Genomic DNA, 18,793 nt, shown 5'->3' on the forward strand with positions numbered 1-18,793 from the left:
TTATAATTATATACATACATTGTATATACAAAATAAAACAAGAGTTTTATAAAATATACAGTGCTCAAGACCAAAGTATAATTATGGCAATTATACGAACAACTTGATCTTGAACATGTATTTGACCCCTAAGTACTTTGCTAGGCTAGGATATCACGCGAACAGTCAAATACAAGTTTCAACAAGTTAAAATTTTCTTATAACAATCCTTTAATATATACCTCCATGAATCTAAAATATAATAATTAAACAATAATATTGATAATTGAATCCCACTCGTATCCAGATCACAAAATTTTATAAGGATTTTTTTGATCAATTATTTGTGCAGTAACAATCAAAATTAAATTTATTTTATATAAAAATTTACTGATAAATTAAAAAATAAAAATAAATTTTTTCAAACAACATACACAGAAATATAAATCATAAGCATAGTAAATGAATCTACATTTATCAAATGAGTTTTAACTAAAGTATAGACATTGATAATGAAAATAAAATAATATGCATTGAGCTACATTTTTCAAGAATAACAACTCTATAACAAGACATATCGATGCTCCCCGAGCCTTCACATTTGCCAATGTACTTCATTGCACATCGCTTGATACAAATGAAAATACCTCAGACTCAGCCAGAGTCCCATGCAAAATTCATTTAAACTGCTTATTACTCGTCTAGTAGAATTGTACTCAACAACGTATATTACATAATCATGTGTTATAAAGGGTAATTGTTTTAAGACAAAGTAAATTAAAATTATTATTCACATACAATGCGCTACTTCTCACTGGTAACTTTCTGATGTTTCAATCAAATTTATTCAATACTTGATAATAAGATAATTACAAAATTACCCTAGGCAGTAATTTGGTTCTTAAACAATTCCCGTCTTTGCACCAGTCATTATCAAATGCACTTACACTTTATCACTTACTTATCTGAAATAGTCAAGTTAAAATTACTATTCATGTTATATAATTACCAAGGTATTCTTTGGCAGGAGTATGACAGACGGAAACACGGCGACAAATTGCCCAACGTTCGGAGAGCAAACACATGACGTGACATTTGACGTCAAGATAATGTTTCACCATTCATTCTTCTGTATTTGTTTTTTTTTTGTTCCCTGAGTCTATACATTTGACAACTAAAATGAAACTTACAACTACTCAAAAATGAACCGATAACTCATACATATCAAGTACCTAGTTATATACATCTAAATATATATACATAAGAAATAAAAAAAATCATTCAATTTGACTAGAGCATGAAAAACAAAAACAATTAAAGAGAATCTTTCAATACAATTCTGTATGATCAAATAAATGTTTATAACATTTTATAGACAAATTATGGTGGCATACTTCTGCTACCAGATAACCATATAACTAACTAATTAATTAAGAGGTTAACTAGTTACGTAACTAGTTAACCTCTTAATTAACTAGTTTGTTATCAGGTTAACTAGTTACGTAACTAGTTAACCTCTTAATTAACTAGTTAGATATCAGGTTAACTAGTTACGTAACTAGTTAACCTCTTAATTAACTAGTTAGGTATCAGGTTAACTAGTTACGTAACTAGTTAACCTCTTAATTAACTAGTTAGTTATCAGGTTAACTAGTTACGTAACTAGTTAACCTCTTAATTAACTAGTTAGGTATCAGGTTATCTGGTGGCATAAATATGCCACCATAACAAATATATCAATGTGGAGTAAATAAAAAATAGTAATATATTTAGGAAATAATTTTTATGATCAATTGTTCAAATTTATTTTTTGCTGCAGTGAAACCTATTTTTTGTAGTTTTACTGGTTCATTTGTCGAATTTAGCCAATACAAAAACTTAAAAGGGGGTGTCTTTCAAATAGTAAGGTCAAAAATGAGAAAATGTATATAATAAACTGAAAATAATTTTTTTAGCTATAAATTCGGGAATTTAATTCATCTTCTGGTATGAACATAATCATATTTCACACAAGGCTTGAATATCCTCTATGCATTATTTTGAATTTATTTAGGACAATATAGGCTCTGAATAGTGAACAACAAATTGAGAACACAGTCAAATTTAGATTAAAATAGTGACTCCTATATATAATCATATACATTTTGAAACGTAAACATTCCAAAATAATTTTGATAAAAGAAAATGTAAATGTTAAATAAAACTTGGATGCACTTTCTGTAAAAGTCCACAGTTGCTCACTTAATAAAAAGTTTCTACTATATCCAAAAATAAACACGAAACTATTATCAAAATAAAACTAAGATCCAAAGTGTTTATGTGACAGGCTTACTTCAAAGATATTTATCTATGTACATATAACTTTTGTCAGAATTAACAACAATTTTAATAACAATTCATTTTCGTCTTACAATTTTCATTTCGTTACAGCAACGGTTTATGTGAATTCTTTGATAATAAATTAATTGGCACTAAATGTATTGTTTGTTTTTTTTTTATATAAAGGGAAATAATTAATTAAAAATAATCTTAAAGCAGACGAAATAAATTTCAATGGATCCGGATGCAAACCAACAAAATGTAGTGCCCTACGAATTATTATGATTTTGTAGTAAATAAATGATTAAGTTTTAAATACATACATTCCTATGTTAAAGGCGTAATTATCACTCAAATACAATGTTTTTCTAAAGTAATAACAGTTATTTATAAATAAAGGGACTTAAGAGATTCTTAAATATTTCACAGCGGTCATCATATTTGATATCTTTATTTTTGTATAACATATTGTTATAGAAAACAGGTAAAATTCATTTTTGATGATCAATGTATGAGTCTTTTTTATATATGTTTCCATAAAGCTAGGAAACATAAGCACAATGTCCTGGTGATGTAACGTCTTTTCATAACTATCCTCCGTTCCTTTTTCTGGTAAGGAGTAATGTCAATATATTGAACTCTCGTATATTTACATTCCCCATTGTCATTGAACATTCACACTTGCTTCTTTTCTGAAAAATAAATACAAATTAAACGACTTTCATTTAATCATAATAGCAAATTTGGTCATATGGTGGCAGTGATTTTTCCATTTTGGGATCGAGCGGTATCCCAGACAAGATATACAAACCTTTCTAACCCAGCAGACATCAGATTAGATCCACCGACCTTCCGTAAGTCAGCGGGTTTAATGGAGATCTACCGACCTTAAAAACGTCAGCGGAAATTAAAGGAGATCTACCAACATTCCATAAGTCAGCGGGTATTAAAGCAGATTCACCGGTCTTCCGTAAGCCAGCGGTCATAACGGTAGATCCACCGACCTTCCGTGAACCAGTGGTCCTAAAGGTAGATCCACCGACCTTTCGTAAGCCAGCGGTTATTAAAGTGGATCCACCGACCTTCCGTAAGCCAGCGGTCATAACAGTAGATCACCGGTCTTCCGTGAACCAGCGGACATTAAAGTAGTTCCATCGACATTCAGTAAGCCAGCAGATATTAAAGTAAGTCCATCCGCAAGGTTTCGGACATAAAAGTAGATCCTTTTACCTTCCGCAATAAAGTTATACCTTTTACCTACCGTAAACTATGGAACGTCTTATGCTATCAATGTTTTTTCTATCTTGTGAAATAATGATATTATTTTGTCATTTAAGCATATTAACATGTGCAATTTACATCATATCTTTTCTAAAGACAATGCTGACTTGTTCAAACAGCATGTTAACTTGTCAAATAATCATTATGACATGTACAGACAACATGTTAACTTGTCAAAGTATCATGATGACTTGTGCAAACGACATGTTTACTTGTCAAAATATCATGATGACTTGTGCAAACGACATGTTAACTTGTCAAAATTTCACGATGACATGTGCAAACGACATGTTAACTTGTCGAATTATCGTGATGACATGCTCATAATACCTAAACAAGATAACATGTGTTTTGCACAAGTCATCAAGATTTTTTGACAAATTAACATGTTGTCTGCACAAGTCATCATGATAATTTGACAAGTTAACATGGCATTTGCACCGTCATCATGATACATTGACAAGTTAAAATTGAGTTTGCACAAGTCATCACGATACCTTGACAAGTTAACATGCTGTTTGCACATGTCATCATGAAATTTTGACAAGTTAACATGTTGCTTTCACAAATCACCATGATACTTGGACAAGTTAGCATATTGTTTGCACATGTTATCACGATGATTTGACAAGTAAACATACTGTTTGCACATGTCATCATGAAATTTTGACAAATTAACATGGCATTTGCACAAGTCATCACTGTACTTGGACAAGTTAACATGTCGTTTGCACAAGTCATCATTATACTTCGACAAGTTAACATGCTGTTTGCACATGTCATCATGGAATTCTGACATGTTAGCATGGCATTTGCACAAGTTATCATAATACTTTGACAAGTTAACAGTACGTTTTGACATGTTAGCATGATACAAGATAACATGTCATTTGCACAAGTCATCACGATTCTTTGACAAGTTTACATGTTGTCTTCACAAGTCATCATGGTAATTTGACATGTTAACATGCTGTTTGCACAAGTTATCATGATACTTTGACAAGTTAACATGCTGTTTTCACATGTCATCACGATAATTCGACAAGTTAACATGTCGTTTGCACAAGTCATCATTATACTTTGACAAGTTAACATAGCATTTGCACAAGTCATCATGACACTTTGACAAGATAACATGTTGTTTTCACATGTCATCACGATAGTTTGACAAGTTAACATGTCGTTTGCGCAAGTCATCATTATATTTTGACAAGTTAGCATCTTGTTTGCACAAGTCTTCACGATACTTTGACAAGTTAATATGCTGTCTTCACATGTGATCATGATAATTAGACAAGTTAACATGCTGTTGGAACTGTTCAGCATGGTCCTTTGACAAGACATGATGTAAATTGCACATGTTAACATGCTTAAACGACAAAATAATATCATCTTTTCACAAGATAACAAAAACATTGATTTCATAAGACAGTCACGGCGTTCCATAGTAAACCATCTTTATTGATTATTAGACAATGTAGACGTCAATATATCGAATATGTAATTTAAAGCAGAACTCTTGAAATATATGATACAGTTTCTGACTTTGTATATTATTTCTCTACTTTTCTTTGCCAAAAATATACATATTTTTGTTTTAATTTTTTTTAACTGTACTATTTATATGTGTATGAGTGACATTGTATTTTAAATCACCATCGATGATAACAATGCAACATTTTGTCTTAAACTCAAATTATTTTTAACGGAATTTGCAAAATTTCTTTATTTCAACATTTTTGGGTTTTATAAATATTATACGAATAAAAACATCTACAAAAAACACAAAACAAAAACAAACAAGAATACACATTTTAGAATGCAATAGGACTCGGGGAAAGGTTGAATCAGAGTTCAACAAATATAGCCATAATTATAGGAATCGTATAAGTTCCCTTTGCATATGTTTTATAGAAGCTACCTTCATTATTATATTTAACTTTCTTTATTCCATAATAACTGAGTAGCGAATCATAATAATCATTTAAAAGTCTAAATAATATATTATTACCTTTGTTTAGCAAGGAACTTTTGTAGAGATTCCATCTGTTGGTTTATCTAATACGCGTTGTCACATGACATTCATCATCACGTCTGATTTAAGACCGCTGAAAAAAGAAATAAAACCGGAGGGGATTAACGATGAAGGACTGTGCACATCTTTGAACAAGAATAACAAAATTATTGTCCAACTTCTACGGTATGACCATCCTTATGCATTACCTCCACTTTGAAGAATAAAGTACTGTAAAATTCATCTGAAATGATTTTTGAATCCCTTCACAATAATTTAAGGGAAGACATTACTTAAGGGGTGATATAGATTATTCAAAGGTTCCACATTTCTGAAAAATGGCCCAAATGTAATACTAAGGCTTAAGTTCAGAAAAGTGACCATAACTAGTTTACAGTAAGGTAATTTTGTTTTTTAAATTTTGCATGCAGGTGTCTTTTAATGAATATAAGTGACCTATGTTGTCAATGTTACAGTTCCTTTAATGGCCCAATTAGGGCTGTCATAACTTATAAAGTTTGGAAGAATATAAAAGTAAAGTTGCGCTGCCTGTGTGTCCAATTGAAATAAAATACTCCCTCAAGAGCTAACATATCAATTATATCAATTTTCTTAATGACAACCATATGCATTGTCTCGTAATTTGAACAACGGAAAAATAGACATTTAACTTTGCGGAAATAAGAAAAAATAAAACTTGCAAGTATATCTCAAATTTCAATTAATTAACACTGCAAGTATATTCAGTGTTGTTTGCTGTCCAATAGGATAACAGTGTTTTAAATTAACACATTTACTTTGAGTAAATCGGCTAACTATTTATCAGTCTAGTAAATAAACTTAAACAAATCAAAGACCTAATTAGCTACGCTGTTCTTGACCATTTCAATTTTGTAAGTGTTTACTAAAAGCAATAACCCATACTTAAGATTCAATTAACTTTTACATAAATACTGCATAAATAGTCAATATGTTTTTTAAACATATACATGTAACTATACCTTTGTGAGCGGTGGGTGGGGTGGGCTTTTTGAAGGTGTGGTTTAAAGTACAAGTTCTTACGTAAATTATACATGTGTCCTAAATTATCTATGTTTACTTAATGGTTTAATAAAATTTAATAATCTGTCTTACATTCAGGATCCAAACAAATTATGAAAAAATAATTAAAGTGCAATTCTTCAGTATAAATGTTAAAATTCATACATGCATTCATTTTAACATTTCGGAATGTTATTAACTTTAAAGAAATATATTTCAATATTTAAATATATAATAAAAATATCATAACCTAATTACTATAAAATCTCTTACCTGTGAAATATTTCCATATCTTTATCCATTAAGTTTCGTAAAAATATTTCAGTGAATATTTTCTAACCTTTAAATCAGTTTATTTATAAACAACTGTCAGATAGATTTGCTTAAATACTAAACGACCGAGCATTAAAGTTAAGTCTCACCAATCGCCATAGCGTACGTATTTTAAGTTTCCATTTTCATTTATTTATTTAAGTTTTGAAGTGATTTCTTCAGGTTTTTTTAACAATACTCTTTCTTGTTTATTCTGTACTTGGTTTCCTTGTTTCAAAATCAAACCATTCGCTGTCTAGTATCACATGAAATGTTTGTGATCTCCGAATATGTTTTTTAACACGTTTATATGCTGTTTTCGGTTTAATCTTGTGCATCCCTACTTCAACTGACTGCGGCAGAATTACCAGCACGGTAATAAAGTTTTGCAAACTTCTTGCAGACATTTTTATACGTCTCAAATCCACTTTTTCAATATTCAACATGTCACGTGAGAGTAACAATGATCTTTTATCTAGATTGATGCTCCACAACGTAACATTAACTAATGATGGTATTGTTATATTTAATTGTAGCCTCACAGGTAACATACGCAAATCTAACTTTGATAAAGCTGAATGTTGAGACAAGTCCAAGTTCCATCTCTGACATTCATCGTAGCCATGTTCTTTACATTCTAACCACATCAATGTTAACTCTTTCATTGAGTTTTGACCGGAGATAAAATTGAAAAATGTTTCCAGTTTTTTGTGAGATAACTTGAAGAATTGAATATCTAAATATTGTAAGTTTTGTAATCGCGCCAAATTTCCCCCCAGATTTTCTTCATCATTTGTACATGTACCCGAAAACATATATATGTTCTGTAAACAAGGAAACAAAATCTCAGCTATCTCCTCTTCATAACCACTATAGTTAAGTTTTTGTATATGACTGAGATCTGTGAGAGAAAATAATTCTATAATTTCACATAAACTGTTGGGATTACGCCATGTGTTTATATAAAGTGATTTTATGTTGGTTTTATTTTGTTTTAACAAACGTTGTAACTGCTTACTGTGCACTGTGTACTCGTCTATGAAGAAATCTTGTAAACATAATTGAATATTTTCACTTTCAGGCATTTCCTGTAAACACGACATGATCATTTTATGTATTATATACAATGGATGATATGACAAGTACTCGTCACCTGTCCTATCTCTATAGTCGCGTGTTATCTCGTCTTCATTTATCACAGACATCAAATCATTTAATATTGCACAGATCAGGTCAGCATTCATTTTACTTATGAACTCACAAATGTTTGACATGTCCAGAATGTCTTGAACATTTCTACATTTTCCTAAAACAATTTCCTGAGCGTCACTGTGTGAACTTATAAACATGGCGGCAAAGAATTCCTGAACTGTTTTGTGGCAAAATGACACTTTAGAAATTTCTTTTATTAGCGTCTTAGTTTTACTTTCCGACAATATTCCTGAGAAAAAGCTTATTTTCATGTCGTCTGCTTTGAGATATGTTTTAGCAACCGATCCGTCAAACTCCAGTGCGTTTTCTCTTGTTTCATTAAATAATGTTTGATAAGCTAGTTCTGATAATGATTTTATAAGAGAGTAAAAGTTTTTTATAAAGTTGTGATTTCTGAAATATTCTGGTATATCGCAGACAGAAGTATCACATGATGGTTGAATTTCCGGGTGTTCCTTTGCTGTTCTTGATAAAAGAAATTCAATGATTTTGGTGTAAAGATCACATTTCGAGTTTCCTATGGGAATTCTGTTGCACCAAAGACAAGTGATAAACATGAGGAGGAGTGGAATCCCTTGCATGTGCTGAAGGCCACAGTCACGGATCACTTTATTTAAGTCCTCTGTTTTACTCGTCAATTCATCACCATCAGGAACACCAGTCATTTTACTTATAGCATTTTTCTCAAGTTGCCACATAGAATCTTCACTAAGTTGAACCAACTCTATTTTCTTGTTTACCTGACTTGTTTTTAGATTTGAAACTCCAAGTTTCCATGGACGCGAAGTCGTTAAGATAACACACTTTTTACGTACGTACCGATGTGGGATTTTTTCGTTTAGTCTAGAACAACCATTTTCAGGGTGAGTCCATTCATCGAGACCGTCTAATATAATCAAGCACTTCTCCTTACGTAAAATTTCTTCTAGTGATACTGACGTACGAAGTTGTTTTATAATTTGTTGCTCAATCATTTTGTCTATGCTACAGATATCAGAACAATCTCTTAATAAGACCAAAAATAAGAACTCAATGTCAGATAAAGCTTTTAACTCCTTATCTTTAAAACATTTGTAGTTTTTGTCTTTATGATGAGCCTGGCACCACGTGATTGCAAGGTATTTTGAGAAAGCAGATTTTCCAAAACCTGCGTCTGCTGATAAATAAATTTCTTGCTGAATACCGCTTCCAACCGAAAACAGGTCCCTTAAAGAATTGACTGGCGTTTTCTCCTCTACCTCACTTGAAGGAGACTTCTGTTTAATAGCGACTATATCTGGCATCACGTAGAACCCAGCTAGAGGTGTCTCTACGTCTTCAAGGAGCGGTGAGAGAGGTATCGAACTACACCTGTTTCTGTAGAACTTAATGAGGTCGCCTTGAAGTTCTGTAAAAAGAGGATATATATCTTGATTGACATTCAATAACAGATTGTTTGATTAATATTAAGCTACTTACTGTGAATATTGAATTATGGTTATTACAAACAAAAAAATGTAGTATAATTTACAAATGAATTGAATAGTTCAATGATTTGGCATTTAATGTAATACATGTGAAAGATAAGTAAAAAATAATAACACATATCGATAATTGTGATACCGGAATATGTATATTATTGACTTTATGATGTTTAATTACATGATGCTACAGAAAGACAAAAACAAAACAAACAAATGTCATTCTTAGCGGTCAGTTTCATTATATTAAACGAAAATCATCATTAATAAAAAACAAAGACCCTCTTATAATGTATCAGTTTTTAAATAGAGAAAATACGAACCCATATAGAGCGTCTTAAACGGAAAGTTTGAAAATTTTGCATGCTCTGTTTGATTCAGTCTGTTCATGGACGGCATTGAAAAGAAACCGTCCACACCCCTTAGAACCGGTTAAGTTGTAAACGACATTTGACAGGAACTGGTAAATATTTTTAATTCAGAAACATCCGTAGAAATAAACTCGTACATAACCATTTGATACAGCACATTGAGGAATTAATTATTTGCGGAGCTCAATATCGTTACTAACTTAAATCATAACGTACTTTGTTATGAGCCATAGGGACCGGCACTGTGTTGGGATAGTGTTAAAAAGTAATTTTAGAAAAAAGTATATAGTTTATATGTAATATATAGTCTATATATTATATATAAACTATATTGTTTCTTCTAGAATTACTTTTTACACTATCCAATCACTGTACCGCGTCCCTTTGCTAAGAGCAATATTCTAAAAGTTATGTTATATCATATTATCTAGCAATATTGACCACAAACATATTAATATTCAGTGATTGTTATTCAAATATTGTCGGTTTTTGAAGTTTAACAGTCCAGTATATCACAAATGCAGTGAATTGTTTTTATGTACTTGTATATAGTTACAAGCTCAGCGCTCTTTGTGTTCAATATTATAATACTATATAGTAGATAAAATCGAGTTGTCGTCTGCTAGCATTTCGTGTTGAGAAAAAAAGAGAAATCTTATAAACATTTGTATTTTAAAAAACAGTCCTTTCAATAAAATGCCTTACAGTATGTAATAAAAACCTGAAAGTAAAAATCAAAAGTTTTAAGGACGTGTCTCTACATTGCATGGTGAATGAGCAGTAGGCAACTGAAAAAAACATAAATCTATATATGGAACTTAAAAGATTTTGACGTGTGTCAACTGTAAAAGTTTATAGACCGGAATGTCATATTTCTCAGGTTATCTCATTTTATTGGACATTATTATTATGTTTTAATACCTATATCTATTGGAGCATTTTTGTCAATTAAAATTTCATCGATTTTTCAATGTTTCATAATATTCTTGATTATGTAACTCGTAGTGTAAAGACAGAGTCTTAAACAGTTAAAATACAGATGCACACTCAATGTAATACTTAGACGCTTATTTGCGTGTATAAATGGATGACAACTTATACAATAAAGTTACATGAAGTACGTATTTAGTAATGTTCATCAAATATTAGTATCTTACACCGGCTTCCGGTTCGAACCAGAATTTCTAGCTTGAAGGTGACAGTTTACGGACGTAACGAGAGCTCCATATTTCCGTGTATGCCGATAGCCAGTGTTTGATTCTTTTTCTTGCATATCAAACATGAATCATATTTCGGAAAAAAATTACGAAAACTAATATTTTCATCTGCACTTTTTTCTTATAGTAGCTGACGGAAAAAGGACATTATCCTATGAACAAAATTCATTTATAAAAGCCGCGCTGGAATGACGTCATTTAAACCTTACACGTTAAGTGTAAGACAGGTTTTTCTAACATCTGTGTAAACAGTAGATAAATCCTATTCGATATGGGAGAAATCACGTTCAACAATTTTATTATCAATTATGATATCTTATTTCCAATAGCATTTAAGAATTGCAATGCTATAACGTTAAACAAATTATTCTGTATACAAGTAAATGCGATCCTGCAATAATAAAATTGGTCGGAAAAATATGCATAAAATGCAAAAAAATGAGTGAAAAGTATTGTTTCTGTTGGATTGTTTTCATATTTTACTTAATTATATACTTTTGAAAGATTTTATAGTAAAGTAATTATGTAAAATTTATAGTTTAAAATATGACAACAACCTGAATAATTTAGTTACATGTATGCGAAATACTTACTTATTTGGTTACATGGTGTTATTACATGCTTTCAGTGGACAATAAAAATATATTTTGATAATTTCACAGTGAAGTTATTAAAGAAATTTTCACAGATACCGGACTAAAACTGAATGTGGATTTAAAGAATGGATCTTAAATAAGTTGTTCAAAATATCATCAGAAATCACTATGTTTTTAAGTTAAATGTGCTTGAAACACACAAATATCTGAACATATCATTTGTTTCTAAAAAGAAAAAAAAATGTAAAATCTTTTAGACTTATTTTGACCAATAAAAATGTGACTTAATGATTTGATGACATCATGAATTCATGATAGTATTTCTTTTAGCAGCAAATCAGTAAAGATAACTTAAAGGACATTTTTCTGTCATGTTTTCTTTAAAACATATCTTAATTAATAGATTGGGAATTCTATTTCAACTACAAAATTCAAACAGCTGTAAATATCTGTTATTTCTAATATTTCAAAAAAAAAACAATGAAAAACTAAAGGGCATTGTTTAAAAAACATAATTTTATAATCCCTATTTTAGAGCAACACAAATCATAGATCCAGAACATCGAGCATATTTAAAAAACAATGAAAAAATTTTTCTTGTTTAAAAGGACTTTTAAAGAAATTAAAATTAAATGTAAAAAATTTCATTCATGGGTGCAATCCGCGTACGGTGGCACAAGGGACTGTGTGTGGCCACGAATAGTATGTGGGGGCCACTTTACTGAGTGTGGAAAGAGTTACAAAGTCGCCAGGGGATGCTTTGTGCCCGAGATAAATAACCAAATCAAATATAATTGGGATAAGGGTCAGACACCTCAATTTTTCGGGAAAGGGGGATAAATTTAAAGAAGTGTGAGGAAAAGTTATAATCGGTGAGATAAGGATTTTGAATTGATTTCGTCCCATATACATTTAAGACAGACAGACAGACATACAGACATATACTTTTATTTACAATCAGGTTCTACAGTACATATACATGAGAACAACATGATTTAATCATTTGGACAAAAATAGAATATATATACATATGGCAGTTTGCATGCAGATTATGGTATGAATATAAATTGTGGAAAAGGTATTTACTAAAATGAAATTATTATTATTTTATCAACAAAGGGGACAGTTTAAAATTATATACTTATATTTGATGGTCATCAAATCCTAAATTGTACAATCACTTTAGCGTTTATACAGCAATTTACGTAGTACACATTCACAAGTGTGGCACTGAAAAGGTCAGTAGGTGGGTGGGTGTTTACGGTTCAGTAATTGGAGATCTCGTGCGACTTGTGGATGTGTACACGTGGGTTTATATAGATATGAAATACAGTTCATAAATAAAGAAACAAATGGATTAACACATGAGTTGAAAAAGTAATAACATATGTATTCAATCGATTGACTGGGTAAGTTATTTCTTAACATTGTTTTTTTTTTTCTTTTTTTTTCAATTTTGGAAACCGTTGCTTTATGTTTGTTCAATAATTGCACCCGGTTACATTACTGTAAAATATAGTAAACAAAAGCAAACAAAATATAAGCATTACAGGTAACATCAGAATTATAGGAAAATAAAGTAAACAAAAGTCAACAAAATGTAAGCATCTGACAGGTTAAACAATGAAATATTCCTCATAAAAAGTAAAGTAAACAAATTTGGCATATTGAAAGAAAGCTATAATTGTATTTTTTGTATCTAGGCTATATCTCATATAAAATGAACAGGAATCATTTATTGAAAAATGACATAATACGTTTAGAGAAATAAGCAACATTTTTTAGTAAAGAGAATGAAGTTGATTGCATCAGTTCTTTGAATTTGAGTGTGTTCGGTCTATTGTAATATTTACTTGGAATTAGTCTTCTTCTACGAAGACAAAAGAATGGGCATTTTAATATATAGTGAAGTTTATCAGCAATATCATTTTGATTACATAAAGTGCATTTCCTTTGATCATGTTCTACAAAAGACTGGCGCCATCTACCAGTTTCGACTGATAACCAGTAGTTGCCAGTTCAAAAATGAAAAAAAATAATACGTTGGTTATATGGCAAAAGTTTTAGGTAAGGTTCGAAAATTGGTGCATCTTTAAATATCATATAATTTCTTCCTTTAGATGAATTCCTTAGTAAACCAGACCATGTTTGATAAAACTGATCTATTAGGCATCTGTTAACTTTCTTGTGAATATTACGATTTTCTATTAGATTTTGATTTAACCAAAAATAGGTATCACTAGTATTATCGAGTATATTCTGTACATGACGAATCAATTTAAAATTTAACGCAGATCTATACATATAGTTATAACATAGTCTAGATATCTTATTTTCATGTGAAGTACAAAGTTTAGACCAAAGCTGATTATTCTGGTTTTGATTATTATCTCTAGGGGATAACGACCTAGTTCACCATATAACATATATACAGGTGTACTTTTTTCTGCAATGAGTTATTTTTCGGAGAAAATCGGTATGTATTTTTTCTAGAATGTCGAGGTTTTCAAAACCCCAAACTTCACCATTGCATGTAAGAATAGGTAAAATTGTTTGTTCGAAAAGCTTAAGTTGAAGGTCAATACGTAAGTCTAGATTGAATAATCTACTATATAAAAGATGCATAGCTTTTATTTGCTTGTGAGGCAAGCGATTTTTCTAGCACTAAGAAAACTAACCGAGGACGAAAATAACCACTCCCAATATATTTATACTCTTTAACAATTTCAAGGGGTTTTGCCAACCAAAGAATGAAGTGAAAATTTTTTCGGGTTTATTCGTGCCAAAAACCATGACCTTTGACATTTACTCATATTTATTTCAAGTTTCCATTTTTACAATAGTTAGAAAATTCATTAAGTGTTTGATTGGAATGATATTTTGTCCTCGCTAACAAAAATGGTGTCATCTGCATAAAACAATACAAAAAGTTTTAAATACACTCCAAAATCATTACTATGGTAATGCAAGGTTATTCCTGGGTTATTGTGCTCTAGATAACTTTCAAGATCGTTTAAATATATAGAGAAAGATTTTCTCCTTGTCTTACTCCGCTTAAACTAGAGAAAAAAGGAGCAATAACATAAGAAGAGGACACACATGATTTTATATCTGCGTACATGCGTATTACTTGAAGTATTTTCCCATTTATACCTGTTTTAATCAGCTTATACCATAGGCCCGTGAGCCAAACTTTATCAAAAGCAGACGAAAAATCAATATATGATACAAAACGTTTTTTCTTCTGTAACCTTAGTTTATCTATCAAAAATTTAAGTGTAAATACATGGTCTGCTGTTGAGTACTTTGCTCGGAATCCAGCTTGATTTTCAGACAAAATATTATGAACGTTCAGAAAATACGTAATTCTGTTATTTAAAACAGAGGTAAAACGTTTTCCAAGACAACTTTATATTGTTATAGGCCGATAGTTTCCGGGGTCTAATGGGGAACCTTTCTTAAAAATGGGTTTTATTGTGCCGATAAGCCATGTTTCTGGGATGAGACTAGTGTCAAGGATTATATTAAAAAGATTATAATAAATGGGAGTCAGATGACTTTTTGAACTTTTAATATACTCATTATAAAAATAATCATATGGGGAGGCAGATTTTCCAGTATTCAGAGTTAGAATTGCTTTATTTATTTCACTTTCAGTAATAAGTCCGTTTAGTAATTCGTTAAAATAATATGTATCAAAATTTATTTCTGGTAGATTAGGCTGTTCAGTTTCTTGATGGGTGTTTAATGTTTTAAAATCTTCGTAAAATGTATTATTTTCGGGCAATGGACGAGACGACTGTTGCTAGTCACGATTTAAGATTTTCCAATAATCTCTCGGTTTATTCGTGCTTATTTCACGCAATTTTAGTTCATAACTAAATTTATGATTAATATAAGTATTCATTGTTTGCTTGTAAAACCTACTTGCTCTTGTTATTTTTTGTTTATACAAGTCATTTTCATTCAAATAATACTTCTTGCGGGCTGAATGGTATTTGCGCCGAGCCTTTTCGCAGTGAGGCTCAAACCAGGGTCTATTTATTTTATTATTGTTAGAATGTAATAAATTGCTATTATTTGACGGAGAATGGAATGTATCAAAAGCAGCCTCATCAAAGACACTAGATATTTTCTGACCAATACTATTGATGGCTGTCGGCGTCACATTGCTTGTATCGATTGTTGTCAAAATATTATTTATTCCAGTAATATTGTTTTCGTTAAGATTTTCAATATAATTAGGTTCGCGTGATTTTTGCCATTTTGGTGGTTTGAGAATAGTATGCTGATTATCATTATTTTGTAGTATCTCGCTGTTATAGTTTACAGCTTGTTTAGGCATAACATTACTATCTATAGAGAGTGCAAGTAGAGAGTGACCGTCAACAAAAGTGGGTCAACCTGTTTAATCTCAAAATGAAAAAGATACTCAAAAATGGAAATCGAACATAAAGCGTAGTCTATCACAGATGTATTTCTAAATGTAAAATTGCCTTCGGCCTTGTCTCGGCCAATTCTTCCATTAACAATAAGCATTTCATTATTTTTACACAAATCAAGTATTTTATTTCCTACAACATTTAACTTTTTATCCATAGAGACTCTACGTAATGGAACGTTTAACGTTGACAGCAGAGGGGCGTATTCATTTGGTTAAACAATCTGTCATCTAGATCTAACTGATTTGCAATAAAATCATCTAAAACAACATAATCGGGCTTATCAGCAGTATGCCCATTAAAATCTCCAATTAACATGAGTTTAATTTTTCTGGCGGCGTAAGATCATAACATGTTTCATGCAATATACACTGGTCTTTTACTGTGCTGGAATGTGTACGCGTAAAACTGACGTTTTCCGATATATTATTACTTGTTTCTTTTTCGAGAGAAATTGAGTTTTTGTCAACATGTTCACATGATAACTTAGTCGAAGTACTTGGAAGCTGGATACAGTTTTTACACACGTATGAAATATTGTTAACGGTATTTTTATGCCCCCACAAAGTGAGAGCATCTGGCGTTGCACTTGTCCGTCCGTCTGTCTGTCCGTCCGCACTCACAGGAGAGTAATTATGTGGCTAGAGGAACAATAGGTAACTGTTCTTTCTCTTTGATGTCATTCCGTAATGCTTTTATGTGGCTATTTTCTTTTGTGTGGCTTAAAAGAACAATAGAGAGAACAATAGAGTAGCCACATTATTACTCTCCTGTTAGAACGTCCGTCCGTCTGTCCGTCCATACGTCCCGAAATCTTGTGAACGCAACTTCTCTTAAACCGGATGGCAGATTTTGCTTAAACTTCCAGGGAAGAACAACCTTAATTTGTAGATGGTAGTTAAGGAAGGAGTTTTTGCTGTGACCAAATTTAAAGGAATTATAGCCCTTTGATGATTTTTTCACTATATACTATGTAGAAATTTTGTGAACGCAACTCCTCTTAAACCGGATGGCAGATTTTGCTTAATCTTCCAGAAGGAACGACCTTTTAAAATGTAAATGGTAGTAAAAGGAAGGATTTTTGCTGCGACCCAAATTTAAAGAAAAAGGCCCTTTGTTGTTTTTTTATTTTACCTATAGAAAATTTGTAAAGCAACTCCTCTTAAAACCCATTTTAGATTTTGCTTAAATTCCAGGGGGAAAAAAACCCTTAATGTGAAATGTAGAAAGGAAGGAAATTTTGTGGACCAATTTAAAGAATTTGGCCCTTTGATATTTTTTTTATATATATATGTAGAAAATTTGGAACGCAATTCTTTAACGGTGCAGATTTTGCTTTTTCCGGGATAAAAACCTTAAGTGAAATGGAAGTAAAGGAAGAAATTTTTTTTGCGCCTAAATTTAACAGAATTATGACCCTTTGTTGTATTTTTCACTTTATACCATATATATGTTGTCAGTGGGGGCATCCGTGTCCTTTGGACACAGTTCTAGTTATAATTGACACTTAAGTGGTCATTAGAAATAACATCACTGACGGTCTCAGGCGGAGATGAAACTATCCCGGGCCGGTACTAATCATTGCCGGTAACATTTGCAGGTTTGACGTAGGAATCTGCTGCAGTGTCAATTGAAATAGATGTAAATTGTGCTCTGTCTGTAGAAGATTGATTTTTTTCCTCTTCCAGGTACCGTACCTTGGTGAGGAAGATTCGCGGCTTCTAAAGTTGTCATATTGCCTTGAAGTAGTATGTTTAGCGGGCTGCTTCCCTCTGGGAGAGTTTAATTGGACAGCACTTATCTGAGTCTTCCTATTGTTAGTTTGTAGTGGATCTGAGCGTGCTATACTTTTGTTCGGGGATAATGTTTCTACAGTAGCGGGAACATTATCGCAGCTGAATGCAGCATCTTCGCTGCGGGTCTGGCGGGTTACATCGTGTATAATTTCGTTTTCAAGGTCCATTGCTTCAGACAAATCTGAATTATCGTCTGGTTGATCGAGTTGTTGACTGAACGCCTTTAGCATGGAGTTGTATTTAGATTTAAGTACGAGGGGGGGGGGGGGTGTTGTGACGACAGAGAAAGGGAAAGCGATAGAAATATTATATTCAGATGCTCGTTCATTGGTTACTTTTTCTCGCGATTCATATTGTGACAACAGGGAACGCGTTTTTTATGTTTGACTATGATACAAAAGAGAAAGAACACCAAAACACTCGGCAATCTGATCTGACAACATCCGGTCGATTTTTCATAGCAACGGACCGGTTCGTAAGACGGTTTAAAAAGTCCCTGACTGTTTTGAATACTAGTATCATTTTACTGTCAGAACATATAAGTCACAATTTAATAGAAAAATGTAAAATATTTATATTATTTACTTTTGTACTTGTTTTGACAAGCTGGCTAGACCATATAAACCCAAAATTATCATCATAATTAGTGATTTACCTAAGCCATTAATGTGAATTTAAACCAGAAAAAGACAGATGATGTACGGATTGTACGAAATGTAATGACTTTTTTTTTTGAGTAAAAAAATGAAAAAA

At 31.6% G+C, this 18,793-nt stretch overlaps 1 protein-coding gene across 1 annotated transcript; it reads right to left on the reverse strand.

Moving 5' to 3' along the window:
* Positions 1–1,712: 1,712 nt before the first annotated feature.
* On the reverse strand, positions 1,713–18,270 carry LOC132727802 (uncharacterized). Its single transcript, XM_060713395.1, has 4 exons — positions 17,937–18,270; positions 6,908–9,545; positions 5,591–5,687; positions 1,713–2,990 (listed from the first exon to the last, which is right to left on the reverse strand). Exons 1-2 carry the CDS (start codon positions 18,268–18,270, stop codon positions 7,156–7,158), a joined length of 2,724 nt encoding a protein of 907 aa, XP_060569378.1. The 3' UTR covers positions 1,713–2,990; positions 5,591–5,687; positions 6,908–7,155.
* Positions 18,271–18,793: the final 523 nt, after the last annotated feature.

Source organism: Ruditapes philippinarum, unplaced genomic scaffold (genome assembly GCF_026571515.1).
Source record: "Ruditapes philippinarum isolate M1 unplaced genomic scaffold, ASM2657151v2 ctg83_1_1_1_1, whole genome shotgun sequence".
NCBI lineage: Eukaryota > Metazoa > Mollusca > Bivalvia > Venerida > Veneridae > Ruditapes > Ruditapes philippinarum.